Genomic DNA, 17,883 nt, shown 5'->3' with positions numbered 1-17,883 from the left:
GTTCGTATTCACAAGCTTCGCATCACAATCGCTTACCATCGTAATTGCGGACATTTGGGCGATACTTTTGCATGCTCTTCGGCGAGGACAAATGAAGCTTCTTGTTCATTTCATTGATGTTCGGAAAGATATGTAAAAGCTTTTGCGTAGTTTTCGACGAACACTAGCTAAGCTCTTGGTTCGTGTGATCGATATTTTTGAAACAGTTACACGGAGCTTCGAAGCGATGTTCGCGAACACAGAAAAAAGATTACCTCGAAGTATTTCAAAATCGCGAACACCGAAGGATTATATCAATTTAGCATCGCGAGGGCCATCGCTAACATGTTCGCCGGACGATATTAGTTTTCTTTATTCAAATACCTACCTACTAGTTAGCAAAAAAAAGTATATTCTAGACAGAGGCCTTGTATTAAGGGTGGAATAGGTGAAAAATAATTGTGACAATGTGTAGCTTGTGGATGCTGGGGTTAACTGAACAGTGACGTAACAAGTTTATTTAAGATACCCTACTGATATATTACCAGTAGGGATAAAATCAAGATTTCGTGACAGGGCGGGGATAAATTTTCAAATGAAATAAATTAGGGCTAGAAAATGAAGTTAAACACAATGTACACAACGTATTGAGTGGCTCGCTTATCTTAGTCATGTTCCTATGTCAGTTTCTTGAGGATCCAGTTATGTCAGTTTCTTGAGGATAAAGATATCGATATCCATTCAAAGGAAAAAATCGATTATCAGTTAAATAAATAACGTCATGATGTGTATGATGAATCCTAGAAATAAATAGGGAATGTCAATAAACTCGACCATTCCCGATTCATATTTGGCAGTTCTGGTCGTTTTGTAAATCTTGTTTTCCACTAACAGTAAAACCATTTTGATTCAGAAGTATGTTTTAGAAGGGCGCATGTTTTTTCGTGCACTTATTTAAAAAAACGCTTTGAATCCATCTACCAGTGTGATGAGACATTTTTATAACTGTTTTCGAATATTATATCGGTTGAGAACTTTTAGAACATGATATTTCGAGAAATTTTGAAAGTGAAATTAAATCAGTTGTAAAGTTATAGAAAATAGCCTTTTAAAATGAACGGACAATCGAATTATTACTAATACTTTATGAATACATTATCTAAGTTCTTCATTCAATGCAATATGTATGCAAAAAGTTAAAAACTGTATTTTCCTTGAAAACTGGGCCAAAAAATCGAAAAAAATGTGTTGGCGATCCGAGAACTAGAACAGAAATTGTAACCCTTAGACCTCTGAAGTGCATGCGTACAAAATGCTATAGTCTAATGTTTGTTTTCATTCATTTCATTTAATAATTGGAGCATTGTGGAGCGAGGGTCATAACTTCCTAAATTAAAGTGTTCCTATTAATTTAGTACACTCTCTTTAACATGAACTACTCTAACGAATGAACGATTGAGAGTAGGTTCGATAAATTTTGAAAGAAGCCGTTAAATCAACCACTTAAGGGATTACACCACCGCAAAATTAAAAAAAAAATCGAAATTGATCTTGATTGATTTTATTATTCCATATCAACATTTGAATAGGGCTGATAAGATTTGTGAACAAACTTTTGTTCTGCTGATTTCTCTTAATTTGTTATCATTTCAACACAGAAAACATTTGAAATCGATTCTACCAAGGGCAAAGATGTTGATTCATGTGTATTTTTCATAAAATTCAACTCTGTAGCGGAAAAATGAGCGAAATAAGTTTGTTTACAAAAGTCTCATTAGCCCTTTTGAAGAATTACTATTGTATTGATCTTAAATATGGGTCTTAATATATGAAAATATGGAATGTGACAAAAAGCGAATAATAATGGAAAGACAGTATTCGAAAAAGTTCGAGTTTTCATTCTACTTGGAGTTATTTATTTCGCTTCTCATTTTCCGAGATTTCCCTTACATAAAGCATTTCGGCTATAACTGATTCAAAAAAAAAAATACAGGGGGCCCTAAAGATTTCTTTCTTTTATTTTTTATTAGTAAAAGTCAAATAAGGGAAGATTACATCATGAAGAAGATAAACCAAATTTTGTCCTTTTCAGAATTGTTTTTGGATTTCCAACAAAAAAAAATCACTAGAACATTGTTTGTAAGTTCTTTGCATTTCTTCATCAGTAATTAGTTAACAAATACAATACAAACAAGTTGGAATATCCTTCTCATTATTTATCACAAAACACATGTACAGGAGTCAGGTAATAAATGTCATAAAAGTGGAACATGTAATAAGTTTGACACTTCATTTATTAAGTGAACAGATTCTGTCGAAAATGTTTGAAAATAAATATTTTGTCTCTTGTGATTAGGTAATCAACCAATAAACTTATAAAACAATATTATAAAAATCATTTGGAAGCTTTCCTCTTGGTTTGGTACCGATGCCAAGAAATTATAATTCAATGAATGACAATAATAATGGATTCAAGTATGTAGGTATTTGTTAATAAATTCATTTGGTAAAATTAAAAATAACGTTTAACACACAAATCATCGCATATTATTGAGTGAATATGACTAGCCGATTTAGGAATGTTGCGCAAGAACTTTAGAAACCGCAACAAGTTGAAAACAAAGGCCAACGGACTACGCCTAACTACCCCTCAGTGGATGCAAAAAAATAAAAGCAAAGTTCGCCGTCTAACTGAACTCGGACGTCAGCAGTGAGATTCCATCCGAAAATTGTTCTTTTTAGGGAGAATTTGTTTTAGATAGGGAGATTATTAAGAGAGGGGTAATGGTTTTAGCGTTAAAAAACACTATTTGCGATTTTTTTAGAAATTTGGGCGAAGCGAATTGATCAAAACTTTTGTACATTATAATGATCATTTCATCCAAAAGAGTCATTTCACCAAAAAACATTTTTTCACGCTGAAACCCTTACCCCCTTAAACATACTTTATACATCTTCACCTAAACTCCTTGGCAGGGAAAATATACTCCGATTGAAGAAGAAAAGACGAGTTTGCAATCAAAGTAGCTAGTAAACATAATTGTATTCCGAAAAAAAGAATTTGAATTTCACTACCACTACGCTCATTCAAACTCGTGGCTCATAAATTGGTAAGGTATGCGACGCACCTAATCCCCAAATCCTAAATTATAATCTTAAAATAATCCATTTTATTTATACTCAAAATAAGATTTACAGTTTATGATTTTAAGACAGATAGTCACGTAGCGAACATGTTCGCGGTGGCCTCATGATGCTGATGCTTGAAGCGATATAAAACTTCGATGTTCGCGATTCTCAAATAAACGAGGCATTCGCTTTATATGTGTTCACCGAATATCGCTTCGAAACTCTGTGGAAATGTTCCAAAAACGCAAAAACCACGAGCCAAGAGCTTACCTCGTGTTCGACGATGTGTGCTTCTAAGGTTAATGTGAACTTTTTCGAACATTGTAAAGAGCGAACTAGATGCGAAGCTCGCTTCGTCCGAGCAGAGATAAGTTTTACCCCTAAATGTTCGCAGCGATTGTGTCAAACTCATCGATTGCATGTGGTATGCTTGAGAAGGTGCTTCGTGAAGCTTCGAACAGCAATCAATTCATTTTTCGAAATTTTCCTGCCCTGATGGTCACCAAATTACTTCTAATCGCAGATCTAGATCACTGATTGCCAATCAAACATTCTTTGAATATATTGTCCACTATCGACGATTCCGGAAGTCCGGAATTCCGGGCATATTCCACAATTAAAGTCACATCGGTTCATCGGTGATGACTGAACCGATTTTCTCAAACCAAGTCTCAAATGGTAGGCAAAATATGCAGTTGAGTATTGCGTCGCCGCCCTTCCCCCCCGCCTTTCCCTTACACGTCCCTTCTTCATCACTCCCCTCCTCTTGGACCACCCTCACGCCCGCATTTCCTTCATTCATCCCGTATACCGAAATAAGATGAAGGATTTCTGACGCATCCTCCACTCCCACTCTACTAACCCCCCATTCCCTACACATTCAAACCCATTCCACCAACCTTTCCAAATTATAATCACATGAAGATAACATTGAACTCATGCTTATTAAGCTAATTAAATATTATTCTTTTGCCTTTCTCATATAGAAAGGTTATGCAATTGCTTCAAAAACCGATTTTCCAACCGAGGCCCGGAAGGCCGAGTCTCATATAACATTCGACTCAGTTCGCCGAGATCGCAAAATATCTGTGTGTATGTATGTGTGTATGTGTGTATGTATGTATGTATGTATGTATGTATGTATGTATGTATGTATGTATGTATGTATGTATGTATGTATGTATGTATGTATGTATGTATTTATGTACGTATGTATGTATGTATGTTAGACCTCTTCACATTTTGAAAAAGTTTTGAAATATACATCGGTCAGCTCAAATTTTTGATCTAGGTGTGAATTTAAGAACTTTCGCCAAAAATGGCTTAATTTGGGCATGATTTGGAGGTGTCTCCAATCAAAAATCGTGATTTTGCTATGTTTCCATAGGAAGATAACTTACACTCTAATTTGATAGACGCTACATGCCCACATATCGTCAAAGGTTGTTGCTTAGACATATCTTAACATGTTTTAATAGGTGAAGATAGCTCTAATCGCAATAGAAAATTTGTTAACTGGATTTTTATATAGAAAAGAATACCAATACCAAGAAAAAATACTACTAATTTTCCTTGGTTTTGATATACTTTTCTATATGAAAATCCAGTTAACAAATTTTCTATTTCGATTAGAGCTATGTTCACCTGTTAAAACATGTTAAGATATGTCCAAGGAACAACCTTTGACGATATGTTGGCATGTAGAGCCTATTAAATCAGAGTATAAGTGATCTTCCTACAGAAACATAGAAAAAAACGACTTTTGATTGGAGACACCTCTAAATCATGCCCAAATTAATCCATTTTTGGCGAAAGTGCTTAAATTCACATCTAGAATAAAAATTTGAGCTGACCGATGTATATTTCAAAACTTTTTCAAAATGTGGAGAGGTCTAATGTATGTATGTATGTATGTATGTATGTATGTATGTATGTATGTATGTATGTATGTATGTATGTATGTATGTATGTATGTATGTATGTATGTATGTATGTATGTATGTATGTATGTATGTATGTATGTATGTATGTATGTATGTATGTATGTATGTATGTATGTATGTATGTATGTATGTATGTATGTATGTATGTATGTATGTATGTATGTATGTATGTATGTATGTATGTATGTATGTATGTATGTATGTATGTATGTATGTATGTATGTATGTATGTATGTATGTATGTATGTATGTGTGTATGTGCGGATTTGTTAACAAAATGTCCACATCGGTTTCTTGGAGATGGCTGAACCGATTTTTACAAACTAAGATTCAAATGAAAGGTATAATATTCCCATAGGTTGCTATTGAATTTCATTTTCAACCGACATCTTGTTCCGGATTACGAGTTGAAGAGTATGGTTACAAAACAAAATTTGTTGATTTGTCCACATCGGTTTCTCGGAATTTTCTGAACCGATTTTGACAAACTTGTGTTTAAAAGAAAGGTCCATCAGCTGCTGTTGAATTTTGTGTGGATCCGAGTTCTGGTTCCTGAATTACAGGGTGATACGTACGATCACGCAGCAAATCCCGATTCTAACGAATTCTGCGATGAATGTAAAAAGGTGAATTTTTTTCCAAAATGTAAACACAACTGTTGAATTTGTAGATCTAGGTCATCAACAGTCATGCAAAGTCTCTTTGGCCACACTGGCCACCATCGACGGCTCCGGAAGCATCCAAATTCAGAATAACGGTTATATTGGTTTCTCGAAAATGGCTCGACCGATTTGATCAACTTAGTCTCAAATGAAAGGTCCCCGGAAACTGATATTAAATTCCATCTCCATCCGACTTTCGGCTCCGGAGTTACGGGTTGTGGAGTGCGATCACATAGAAAACTCCGATTCAAACCGATACCTCGATGAATGCAAAAAGGTGCTCTTATATATACTTACCAAGTGTAATAAGAATGAAAGACATTTCCATAATGTTATATTGTACGAACCAGTTATTAAATCATAGTTTGGAGAAATGAGAAAGGCACAATTGCACCTACAGGTGGATTAAAACAGGTTTTTTATTTCGGGTTCAAGAAATATCTTTTACAAAAATCTTTTCTACAAAAATCTCTATTTCTATATGTGGAGTTGGGAATCTAACTCAGGTGAGCTGCGTACAAGGCAATCGATTTACCAACTACGCTATGCCCGTTCCGTCGATATCAAAGTAGTTCTATCTCAGTGTTATGTGGACTCAATTGGTTTTCAGATTCTCCAGCTACGTTCTTGTGATTCAGCGAATCATTCTGAATATTGTTTCACTTTCGACTGTAATGTGGAATTTCTTTCTAAAATTTGTTTTTTTTTTGTCATAAGAAAATAAATATAATTAACATTATATATCATTTCAATCTTTTTTGCTTCAGATTTTTTCTTCAACATGGACACTGACGATGTGGAATCCTCGAGCAGCAGTACGATGTCCAGCCTGAACAGCTTATTCTCGTTCACCAGTCCGGCGGTAAAGAAACTGTTGGGTTGGAAGCAGGGCGACGAGGAGGAGAAATGGGCCGAGAAAGCCGTTGACAGTTTAGTCAAGAAGTTGAAGAAACGGAAAGGTGCCATCGAGGAGCTGGAACGAGCTCTGTCCTGTCCCGGTCAACCATCCAAGTGTGTCACGATTCCGAGATCGTTAGACGGGCGGTTACAGGTGGGTGTTACGTTAGTTTGGATATTATTGGAATTCATTTCCAATTAGTAACAGAATATATGTTCAGTAGTACTCCTTTTATTTTATTCATTTCGTTTATTTGATAGGCACAACTGCGTTAGCTTGGCGGTGCCAAATTCTTTAGTTTTTACATTTTGGATATCTTAAAACTAGGTGGTTACAATGTTGAAATATTTTTTATAACAGAAAAAAATTATAGCTATCTTAAGACTAGAAATAAGATTCTATATACAAGAGAGGGTGCAAAAGATTTTTTTATGAAAAATTTTAAAACAAGGAGTTCAGTTTGATATACAAGAGGGGAGAGTAATAGATTTTTACGAAATATTTTACAGTTATCTTAAAACTAACAATATAGTTTTGTACACAAAAAGGGAAAAAAATATTTATGAAAACTTTCACAGATGTCTTAAAACTAGAGATTCAATTCTATTTACAAGATGGAGGACAATAGGTTTAATAAAGAGTAAAAATTACAGATATCCTGAAACTAGGAATACGGAATACAAATTTGATTTTTTAACGGAGACTCATGCTTGGTCAATATATTCAGAGGGGGGCTTATTTCCAAAATCGGTGTAGCAGTGGTTGTATCAAGGAAAGGGGAGAGAAGGCGTAGATAGTGACCGGGAAGGAAGAGCAAAACTTTCGGGCAAACGGGAGTTCAGCAAACAAATTAGCGCCTCAGTCTAGTAGGTACCGGATTGGCGGATGGTATTCTTCGGACTCGCGGGGAATCCTTCAAAAGTCATCGGACCTCGTCGCTCTCGCTTCAGTTCCCGTAGTGGTAAGGGCAACGGCGGTTACATAGTGGCACTCTGGAGCTGATCGGTTCCACAAGGCAGGAGAAAGCTTCTAAAAACGAGAAATAAAAGAGAGGGGCTAAATTGGGATATTTATCTTTTTTATGAAAGTATAAATAAGGGACATATAGGCGAGATCGCGATTTGCCAGCATATCTCGAACTGGGACATTGGGTGGTCTACCTCGGGCCCGAAGGGAATCCTTTAACTGAGACCTGGCGTCCAAATACCCGGAGCATATCCAGACATGGTGCTCTATGTCGTGATAGCCCTTGTCACAAGCGCACAGACTACTTTCCGCAAGCCCAAATGCGCATCCAAGGTGTAGTGGTTAGACATAAGTCGGAACATTACACGAATAAAATCCCGACCCACATCCATCCCCCTGAACCAAGGCTTCGTTGATACGTTTGGGATAATAGAATGTAGCCACCGTCCCAGCTCACGAGGTTTGCCAACTGTTGAGTGTCCTCTGATGACAAATACTAAAAAATTCGTTGAAGCAGATTGGTCTTTCGTATATGTCACAGGCTTTTGCATTGCCCGGATTAGAGCAATGAGAGGGGACCCAAACAAAGGTAATCTGATAAAAAATTTCAGATAACGTACACAAGGACTCCCGTATCTTCCCCAGGAGATTTGGGAATTGCTTTTTGGGCTGTCCGAAATGATGAAGTAGTGATCTGTGGGCAGAGTATCGATGAGCCCAAGGGTGTACTGACAGTAGTACTCTTTATCTGTTAATCAAAACAACAAAATACTAGAAAGTCATAAATAGTGATCGAAAGAAGAATGTATTTATTACTACGAGTGCAGCAGAAGTGATAGTGGAATAAATCTTTTTGCGCCCAACTTTTGTTTAGGGCGTGTAAAGATTTTAAACTATATTTCCTTAAGGGGTTCGGGTACGTTTTTGCGAGAAAAACTTTAAGAATGTTTGAAATTACGTAAAGGCATAAAGTAATGAATTTATTAGATCAAAGTTACAGTAATCTGGTAGTACATTTTTGAGTTGAAAAACAAGCATTAGTTTATAAATATATATTGGTAATTGGCGGAGTTATGGCCTTTTCCCTGAAACCATTTTTTATTTGAGAGGCTTGCGGTGACTGCTCATGGTAGACGGAGCGCTGTAACTTTCGATCTATTTTACGGATCTGCGTGAAAATATGGGATAATATGCCTAATGAGTTATACTTTCAAATAAAGTAATAAATAAATTTCGATTTTTGGAAAAATAAGCATTAGTTTACAAGACCGAAACAATCGAAATATTTCATTATGCTTGTATTCATTGTAGAACTCACAGATTTGGAGTAGTGTAGAATTTATTATTTGATCAGCTACTTATACGTGGATGATGGATTGTCATAACTACACAACGTAATCTAAACATATAGGCAGAACTAGGTTACAGGGTCACGAACGATGAAATAGAGATTCTAAACCGCATTCTCACCACTCGAATACCGTTTAGCATGACTGAAAGAATCCTCTAGGATTATTTTTTATTTTGGTTTGATCGGGTTGATACTAGATTTTAATTAAGTGAGCTTTCAATAAATTCTAGTATCAACCCGATCAAACGTGAGAAATAAAGAAACCAAACGAATTACCGAGTAACTGTCTAACCAAACTAATTCTTTGCTCTTTCCATCTACAGGTGTCCCACCGCAAAGGGCTTCCACATGTCATCTACTGCCGGGTGTGGCGTTGGCCCGACCTCCAGAGTCACCACGAGCTCAAACCGATCGAAACGTGTCAGTATCCGTTCAGCGCCAAGCAGAAAGAGGTTTGCATCAATCCGTACCACTATAAGCGTGTCGAAAGTCCGGTTCTGCCTCCGGTACTGGTTCCACGTCACTCAGAATTCGCTCCCGGCCACTCGTTGCTGCCATTCCATCAGATGAACGAGCCGAACATGCCTCACAACGTGAGCTACACCAATGCGGGCTTCAACAATACGCACATTGGCGGTGGAGGACCCAACTCACCGATTTCCTCCCACATGGGGCCGAACAGTCCGATCTCGTCGGTGTCTAGCCCGGGACCGATCAACTCAAATCCTCAGAGCCCGTACGGGTCGCTACCGGAGACGCCGCCACCAGCGTATAGCCCACCGGAGGATGGTAACAATGTTACCGGTACGGATAATAATCAGATGGACACGAACCAAATGCACGGCGAAGTGGCACCGGTCAGCTATCAGGAACCACCATACTGGGCTAGTATAGCATACTACGAGCTCAACTGCCGTGTTGGCGAAGTTTTTCACTGCAATGCGACCTCCATCATCGTAGACGGTTTTACTAACCCGTCCAACAATTCGGATCGATTCTGTTTGGGTCAACTGAGCAACGTGAACCGGAACAGCACAATAGAGAACACACGTCGTCATATCGGGAAGGGAGTCCACCTCTACTACGTTGGAGGTGAGGTTTACGCCGAATGCCTCTCGGATTCGGCCATCTTTGTGCAGAGTCGCAACTGCAATCACCACCATGGATTCCACCCGAGCACGGTATGCAAAATTCCGCCCGGCTGTTCGTTGAAAATCTTCAACAATCAAGAATTTGCTCAGCTCCTATCGCACTCGGTGAACCATGGTTTCGAGGCCGTGTACGAGCTGACAAAAATGTGCACGATACGAATGAGCTTCGTGAAGGGTTGGGGGGCCGAGTATCATCGGCAAGATGTGACCTCGACACCCTGTTGGATCGAGATCCATCTCCACGGACCGCTGCAGTGGCTAGACAAGGTCCTCATCCAGATGGGCTCGCCTCATAACGCTATCAGCTCGGTGTCGTAAGGAGGGAAGGAAATTTGTGGAAGTAACCGCACGCGTGTGAAAGTCTAGAATCAAAAAACGACCTATTTTAGTGATTGCATGAGGGATACGATTCTCAGCGTCGTGTCATGGATGATAGGTAACTGAAAGGACAGTATGTACGAGAAGAAATGCTTGGATGTGTTACATAGAAAAGTTTCATTCTTATATTTTAGCAACTAATGTAAAGCAAGAAAAAATAGTAGATTTATTTTAAAGTTATTGATTTGATACAACACAATATTTAGATTGCGGATGGGGCGATTCGCTTGCAGTAGCAACAGGACAGTGTCCTGATTATATAGATAAAATCTACTGTTTAGTGCAAAGTGCTAAAGCCTGCCTAGCATGCAATTGAATTTCTTCCGGAACTTTATTAAGTATTTTATTAGTGCAATTTCCGAACAGTAAATCGTATACCATTATTTTCCTGTTGTCTTTGATATGACGTTTTCGATGTAATCAAAATTTGTTTATATATATTTTCAGAAATAAGTTTCTTTTAAAAAGAACTTTTTTTTTCATCAGCTATAGTTTTTCTTTCAGATTCTAACATAATTTTAAAGTGTCCTAATTAAGATTTCTTCTACACTGGAAACAACTTAATTCATTAAGTGAATCGCTGATCACTATTTTAATTGATTGAATATGTGATTACTATTGGTCTTGTTATTAGGTGCTTAATGAAATGGTTCAACAATAAATTCCCTTGCTGGCAAACAAGCACTTCTTCACAGAAACCTGCAACGAGTGCGGTTTACTACACGACTCGTGCTGTTCCTATTAACGATGTGGGAATGTATTCTTACTTACCTTTCCAAGCAGTATAAGGGCATGATGACCTTTGCTGTATCAAGAAGTCGTCTCCAGTTCATTCGGTTCATGGTTGCTTATAGCCAGCCACGTTGGACATCAAGCTTCCTCAGGTGCCCTTTAATTTATTTGATCCCACTTACTTGTTGTGCACTTTTCCTAGTCCATTTCATCGGATTATCGTTCGGCATTCTGACGACATGCCCAGGCATCCAGCCGTCCAATTTTCGCCATGCGAACGATAGGTGGTTCTCCAAGCAACTGTTGTGGTTCATACACTATCTACATATTCTGCCTTCCATCTGCACGCTACTGTATATCGTTCAAACATCTATAGGACAACCGGTCTAATGAGCGGCTTGTAGATGGTTAACTTCGTGCAATAGCGTACTTTGTTCGACCGAATGATTGTTCGAAACCCAAAGTAACCAGACGAATGAGTCTGCTTACTTTGAGTGATAAAATGCTGTACCCAACAAACAACGAAAGCTGAACAAGCTTTTAACCAGTGAGAATAAGCTGAAAAAGAACTGTTTAAGCCATTATCCAGCCAAAATGTTTGTTGGGTAGTTCTCGGGCCAACAAGTTGCTAGCATATCAAATACCAACGTTGATACCCTTACAGCTGAACGTAAGCAGTATATAGTACGGAGCTCGTTCCGGTTTCGGTCAGTTTCATGATGAGAGCAGAGCAGATGAAATGTGTTGGTTCTATAAAAAAATATGGAAGACGAACACAAAAATGTCGCGAATCATGTAGTTTAGCAACGCCAAAAACTAAAGCCATGTCCATCTGAAACAGCGGGGATGAGCACCAAACTAAAATCCCGTATCCAGTTATCAATCAGACGAGTAATATGAGATTTTTTATCGATACCGGCTCGGCTGTCTCCATCTCACCATCCACAAATCGCAACCGAATTAATGTTGTAGTACCACAAAACTGTTTATTTTTTTTTTAACAGAATTCAAGTGACCAAGCAATTAAAAAGAAAAGAGTGATAAAGTGATAGAGGATGATGAAGAGATAGAAGAATTGATCAGTGCTGTTTTATTGAGGGATTTTATTTTTGACAAGAAAAACAAATATCATATGAAATCTGTGTTGAAGCAGTATTGATTTGAATTGCAAGCTATAGTTAGCGTCACATACAGCAAACCAAATCAATGAAAAATATTTCTTGTATTTATATAACTAGGATCCACGATGTGGTCAATTTTCACATTTTACGTGTTAACCATTCGTAAACCCGAGACCAAGTGGTATTTGATATATTTCGAAACATTCGATGCCGATTTTATTTTACATTTAAACGGTAGGGTCCGCTAAATATGTCGATGATAAGATCTCCCAAATCGCTTGCATTGTGTCACAAATAACTTCACACCCTGTAAAAAAGTCAACTAGAAATTAGAAAGCTATTGACGCTTGCGCGTCGCCAGTAGCGAAGCGAGATACCTCAGTGCCATTGCCAAATGAATTATTGGACGTAAAGCCCTCACATTTTTCTTGGTAAGTTTTGGAAGGATGAGGTTCAATAGCTTCTTATAATATTCGCTCATTCTAAAGGATTTAAAAAACAATTCCGGATGCCATTTGAGGTTCTTCATGAAGTATAAGCACCGTGTCTATTTAGAAGTCGCCAGGTATCTTGTATCCAGAAACGTTTTTTTGTATGCTTCCTTTAATTTAAATTCAATTAGTGAAATTTACTTCAGTACGCGATCCAACAAACATTTTTTTGAGTTGCATCTTTGTTTTATTTGTAAAAGCATGAAGATGCAACGTCTCCACATAAAAGCAAAAATGATAATATTTAATACAACGCCCCAAATGCTAATTCCGTATGATAGCGACATAAAATAGTAGAGGTGTCAAGATTAGTTATTGTTTATTTGTTATTTTGTGTTTTATGGGAAAAAAATACAAATACTTTTGCACATGTCATATTCAGTTTTTGACCCGATTGCACATGAATGTAGTGTTTTACGAGTGCAATGCTACTGACAAAAGAAAAACGCTGGTTGAGAAAGGCGAACACCATCCATCTTGGTTCGCTTAAATTAATTTTTTCGCTGCAATGAATAGCGGGGAGTAACTATCGTATAACGTGATGCAATCAAGCATGCTATAAAAAGCTGAGACATATAATTAACCCCAGGAGCACTTTTTAAAATGCTGGAGGCATGAAATGAAAGTTTATGAAAATCCAGCCTTACTGACAGCAATTAAGGAGGGACCGCAACACGACATTACCCATCATATCCAGATAAGACAGCCACCCAACGCCACGAAATTCTGTCAACTAACGTCGAAAAAGTTCGTAGCCGCTAAGGAAAAGTTTCAGTTGATGATCGATTTGGGGGATCTGTCATCACTCGCAGTGCCTGGGCGGGCCAGCCTGCTACAATCTGTTGGCGGACACTATTTCTGAGACGAATAGGGCTCGAAAGCAACACCTCCGGATGCTGAGAGTGTCGAGCTGTATCAACTGAATAATTTTTATAGCTCGGCACCTGAAATTTGTTTTGCCATGGGAGATATTGAAGTGCAAAGCGTATGAACCGATTCTGTCAACTGCGTTCTGGTTGTATGGATCCCAAACAACAGAAAAATGTTTTTGTGTTGAGTCCCTGAAGGTTTTCATTATTCGGAATATGAACATTAGCTGTGTTGATGTCTTATTCACGATGTATGAAGTATGTGGTTTGAATGTTACTGCCGAATCCATGATCTTGAACGTGACTGTGTCTGGAAATGCTCGAGCCAAACTAATGGTAGTTGAACTAGATCGGATGGAGTTTCCTCGGGAACGTAACATTTGCTCTGGTTTAGAACCAGTCTGTTTAGATTCCACCACGTACTAAAGCTGTTCAGTTCACTCTGAAAAAAATCGATTGTATCCCGAATTCGTCGAAAAGTATTCATATCGTCGGCGAAAGCAAGGAAGGCGAGGTCCTTGTAATTTGTTATCGACGTCATTAAAGTAGAGGAGGGATATTACTGGCCCGAGATGGCTTCTTTACGAGATGCTGGATGTAACTAGGAATGGAGCAGATAGACGGTCTTTAATGCCATTTTGGAGTTGTCCATGAATGATTTTGTGGAAGGCCGGAGATGGATCCATTTTAGAAGCATCGGTTTATAATCCGTCAGCGAATCCATCGAGTACATATGTTGTGAACGAGAGCATATTGGTCATTATCGATCGTTTAGACATAAAACCATGTTGGTCGTCTGCGATGCATTGTTTGTTCATATGTTTCAAGGCTCAGAATAGGGCTAATATTGGCCAAAAATTTGAAGAGTTATTCCAATGGGGACAGCTTGATACCTAAACGCGTGAATATATTGCCTTCTATAAATGCGAGGATTTCAAAATATTGGTTTGTTTTCTACAGATTTATTGTCTTTCAAATTTTGGGTGATCTATTACTGTGTGTATATGAGTAAAAGCGAATGACTTTTTCGTGTCAAATATAACCAGCTCGAACCATTTCATTAAGCACCTAAAACAAGAAAATAGTCTCGGTACCAGCAACCATAAATACAAAACAACTCAGAAATGCTTACCTATAAAGTGTGTCTACACTAGAACAATAAAAATAAACAGTGTCCTTAACAGCACCAGTTAAAGTTTTATGAAAATTCTGCACCGCATACAATGTCCCCAAAAGATGCCACATGCCGTTGAGAGGCTTACTAGCACGAGGTTGCCTTGCCGTAGCTTATTCCTTGCAGTTATTTACACAATCACATTCGTAGTATTAGAAAAAACTAAAACGCCCACAATTTACATGCTCGTAGTGTAACGATGCTCGATCTCACCTTAGACAAACGCGATTAAAGGCAGCACTCTCTGCGCTAGGGAGATAGCTTGAAATTATATACTCAGCAAACGGTGTGATTCCTATTTGCCAATACGAATTCTATCGCAAAATGCCTTACAAGAGTCTTTGAGCGTAACGGACTTCTAAAAATGTTTGAAACAGTTATTAATGACAATTCATAAACATACACGTGCCTGTAGCAAAAAAACGAGCTGTTGCCATAACTGTCAGTGAAATGTTATTTTTTGCCGGTAACATGCTGAATATGCCTTATTATTTTTTGACCAGTTTTTCGAGTCGAGAAACAGTAACTTTCACAGATGCAGTGCCTGCTAAAATTTTACGAAGCTTTTTAAAATTCGCGATATGCTTGTTTTCTATTTTTTACATCTAATAGTAAGAACAGAGTGAATGCTGTGGTCGTGGCAAAACTATTTCAAATATTATCTATCTAGTTAAGAACAGCATGTGTATGTATGTCCGACAAAAGAAGAAATAGTTAAAAGAAACAAAAAACTCTATTTTGCTCAGTTAGTGATTAACAACATGGAAACATAAAAGGTTTTGATGTCCCACAAAGCGGGCCATAGTTTCAAGATAAACTATTTTTAAAAAAACGTAAAACTTCAACATTGCCGAGAGATTCGATGGAAGAAACTACTCTAAAATATCATGAGATCTAGAACAAGACAACACAAAACTTATATATTGTATATACTACTACTGGTCAAAGCAATCGAAATCATCATCACTTGGCGGACAGCAGAAGGAATAACAAATACCAGTGCTTATCATTCGAACAGTAGGTCGAAACTTGAACCCATGAACAACTATGTGTAGGGAAGTGAAAAGAAGAAAAAAACAGTTGTAATGTTACAATCCAAAATTCTCAGATAATAGATGTAAAATAATTACCTAAACTCGTAGAATGTGTTTCGGTAGTGCATACACAAGGAAGGCACCCTGCATGATAATAGAACTAATAAAAGAGACATTTTACTTAAGAATACATAAATCGACGACGAAGCGTTCTTGTGAAAAATAAACTTTAAAGCAAATCACCCAATTAAGCAAACTTACTTAAAAGTATAAATAAAAAAATGCGTAACGCAGTTTTTAGTTAGAGATGTGAATTGCATTCTAGTTAATAATGAATGGATAATCATGATTAAAAAAAAATAAAAATCTAGCGAAAGAGCAGTTATAGGAAAACCATTTCAAGTGTATAGGTTAGTTGCTCGTGAATCGTAGAAGAACAGGCACGGACAAGTGAATGAAACATATTTAATGAAACAAAAACTATCTCTACACGTGCAACAGTGAACGAAGAAGAAAACTAAATAATACATATTTTCGTGGCATATTATTTTCTAACTACAAAACAGATAAGTAGACAAAACTGAATAATATGATTACTCATGCATACGCGAGAATAAGATTCTAATCGTGTACATAGATTAGCGCAGTCGATGGAGGAGTAAGAAACACAAGACAGCAGAGGTAATCAATCGACGAGAATATTACTTAAATGACACAAAAACACAAATCCATCTTGATCTCATGTCATTCTAATATTGCTTGACTACCTTTTTTTCGTTGTAAGAACCATACGTCGCAGTCCAGTTTGCTGTAGTGGCCGGGAAGTTTGAGTCGAACCAAAATGAGTGAAATGAAATACAATGAAGAAATATTTCCATCCCGAATATTTATCCCCAATTTTCAATGCGATCGATCAATATCGATACTTTGGGAAGTAAAGCAACTGGAACGTCAACAGCTGGCAGAATTTGAAAATTGTTAACAAAAGCTAGTGAGCTATAGCTGATCTGTGGACGAAGGAGAGTTATACATCGTAGCAGCAAAAATCGTGGAACACTATATCATTTAAAAGTAATTGAAACTGTAAATCGTAAGCAAAGTGAATAAATGAAATAAATAAAAGCGTGATTGATAGATAGTTTATGATTCCGATTATTTCCTAGTAGGTTTTTTTTCGATCCCGGCTGTACCTTATACTTCAATCTTATTCTATACATTACGACTTTGTATTAACAATAAGAAAATGTGTTAGATTCGTTCGAAACACTAATTTACTGTAAATTGCATCATCTCACGAAGCTCATCCGGCAGCTACGTCTGATTTAATTTTGAACTACAAGTAATGACATTTTCACATATGTACCTTGGAGCGAAAAGAAAAAAGACCCTCCTCAAGAACACGGCTAATTAAGGGCGAAGGAGCCATCGAGATTAAAGCTCCTATAAACAATACAATATTATATAATAGACACGCCTGATTCTATTCCTAGTCCTACAAGAGGTACGACATAATTGTTCTCACCGAGACCTGGTTAGATGGTAGAATTCATTCTTGTCAGCTTTTTGGCGATACATATTGCCTTGGAAGTAATGACTGCACATCATTGTTTGGATAAGACAACCAGTCTGGTCTAATGTGGGACACGCATGACAATATCGCATCTGTCAACGTGCTTCGTTTTTACATTTCTACGGCTTCCGCTGCATTATTGGATGGATTCAGCTTAAAATAAAGAGATCAGATGTCTTCAAGACGAACGCGGGACGCGCTCAAAAAACCTTTTAGAGCGATGTACGATCCTCAAGTATTTGCACAACTGTTGTAAGAGCTAGGAACTTTTCGTAAGGACTCATGGCCTGGGTCATATTACAAGTCGAAAGGGGTGACAATCAGAACAAATTGGTCAAATTTGCACATCCGCCACCTAGAGACAAATGCGAATCACTTACCGGGACGTTTCACCATGCGATACAAGACCTCAAAGTTCTGGGACTGTTCCCCTTA

General features: G+C 37.6%; 1 protein-coding gene across 3 annotated transcripts in view; it reads left to right on the top strand.

Annotated features, from left to right (window-relative positions):
* LOC131681542 (protein mothers against dpp) overlaps positions 1 to 17,021 on the top strand; it is an 88,566-nt gene extending 71,545 nt beyond the window's left edge. For all 3 annotated transcript variants that reach the window (XM_058962377.1, XM_058962378.1, XM_058962376.1), the window contains 2 exons: positions 6,481 to 6,764; positions 9,252 to 17,021. In XM_058962377.1, the coding sequence (XP_058818360.1) occupies positions 6,495 to 6,764; positions 9,252 to 10,397 (1,416 nt within the window). In that variant the 5' untranslated portion in view covers positions 6,481 to 6,494 and the 3' untranslated portion in view covers positions 10,398 to 17,021. The remainder of the gene's footprint in view (positions 1 to 6,480; positions 6,765 to 9,251) is intronic.
* The last annotated feature ends 862 nt before the right edge of the window (positions 17,022 to 17,883 follow it).

The sequence above is a fragment of the Topomyia yanbarensis genome, chromosome 2, assembly GCF_030247195.1.
Source record: "Topomyia yanbarensis strain Yona2022 chromosome 2, ASM3024719v1, whole genome shotgun sequence".
NCBI classification, from domain to species: Eukaryota; Metazoa; Arthropoda; class Insecta; order Diptera; family Culicidae; genus Topomyia; species Topomyia yanbarensis.
The sequence above is the reverse complement of the archived record's forward strand: the minus strand, read 5'-3'. Positions and strand labels throughout refer to the sequence as shown.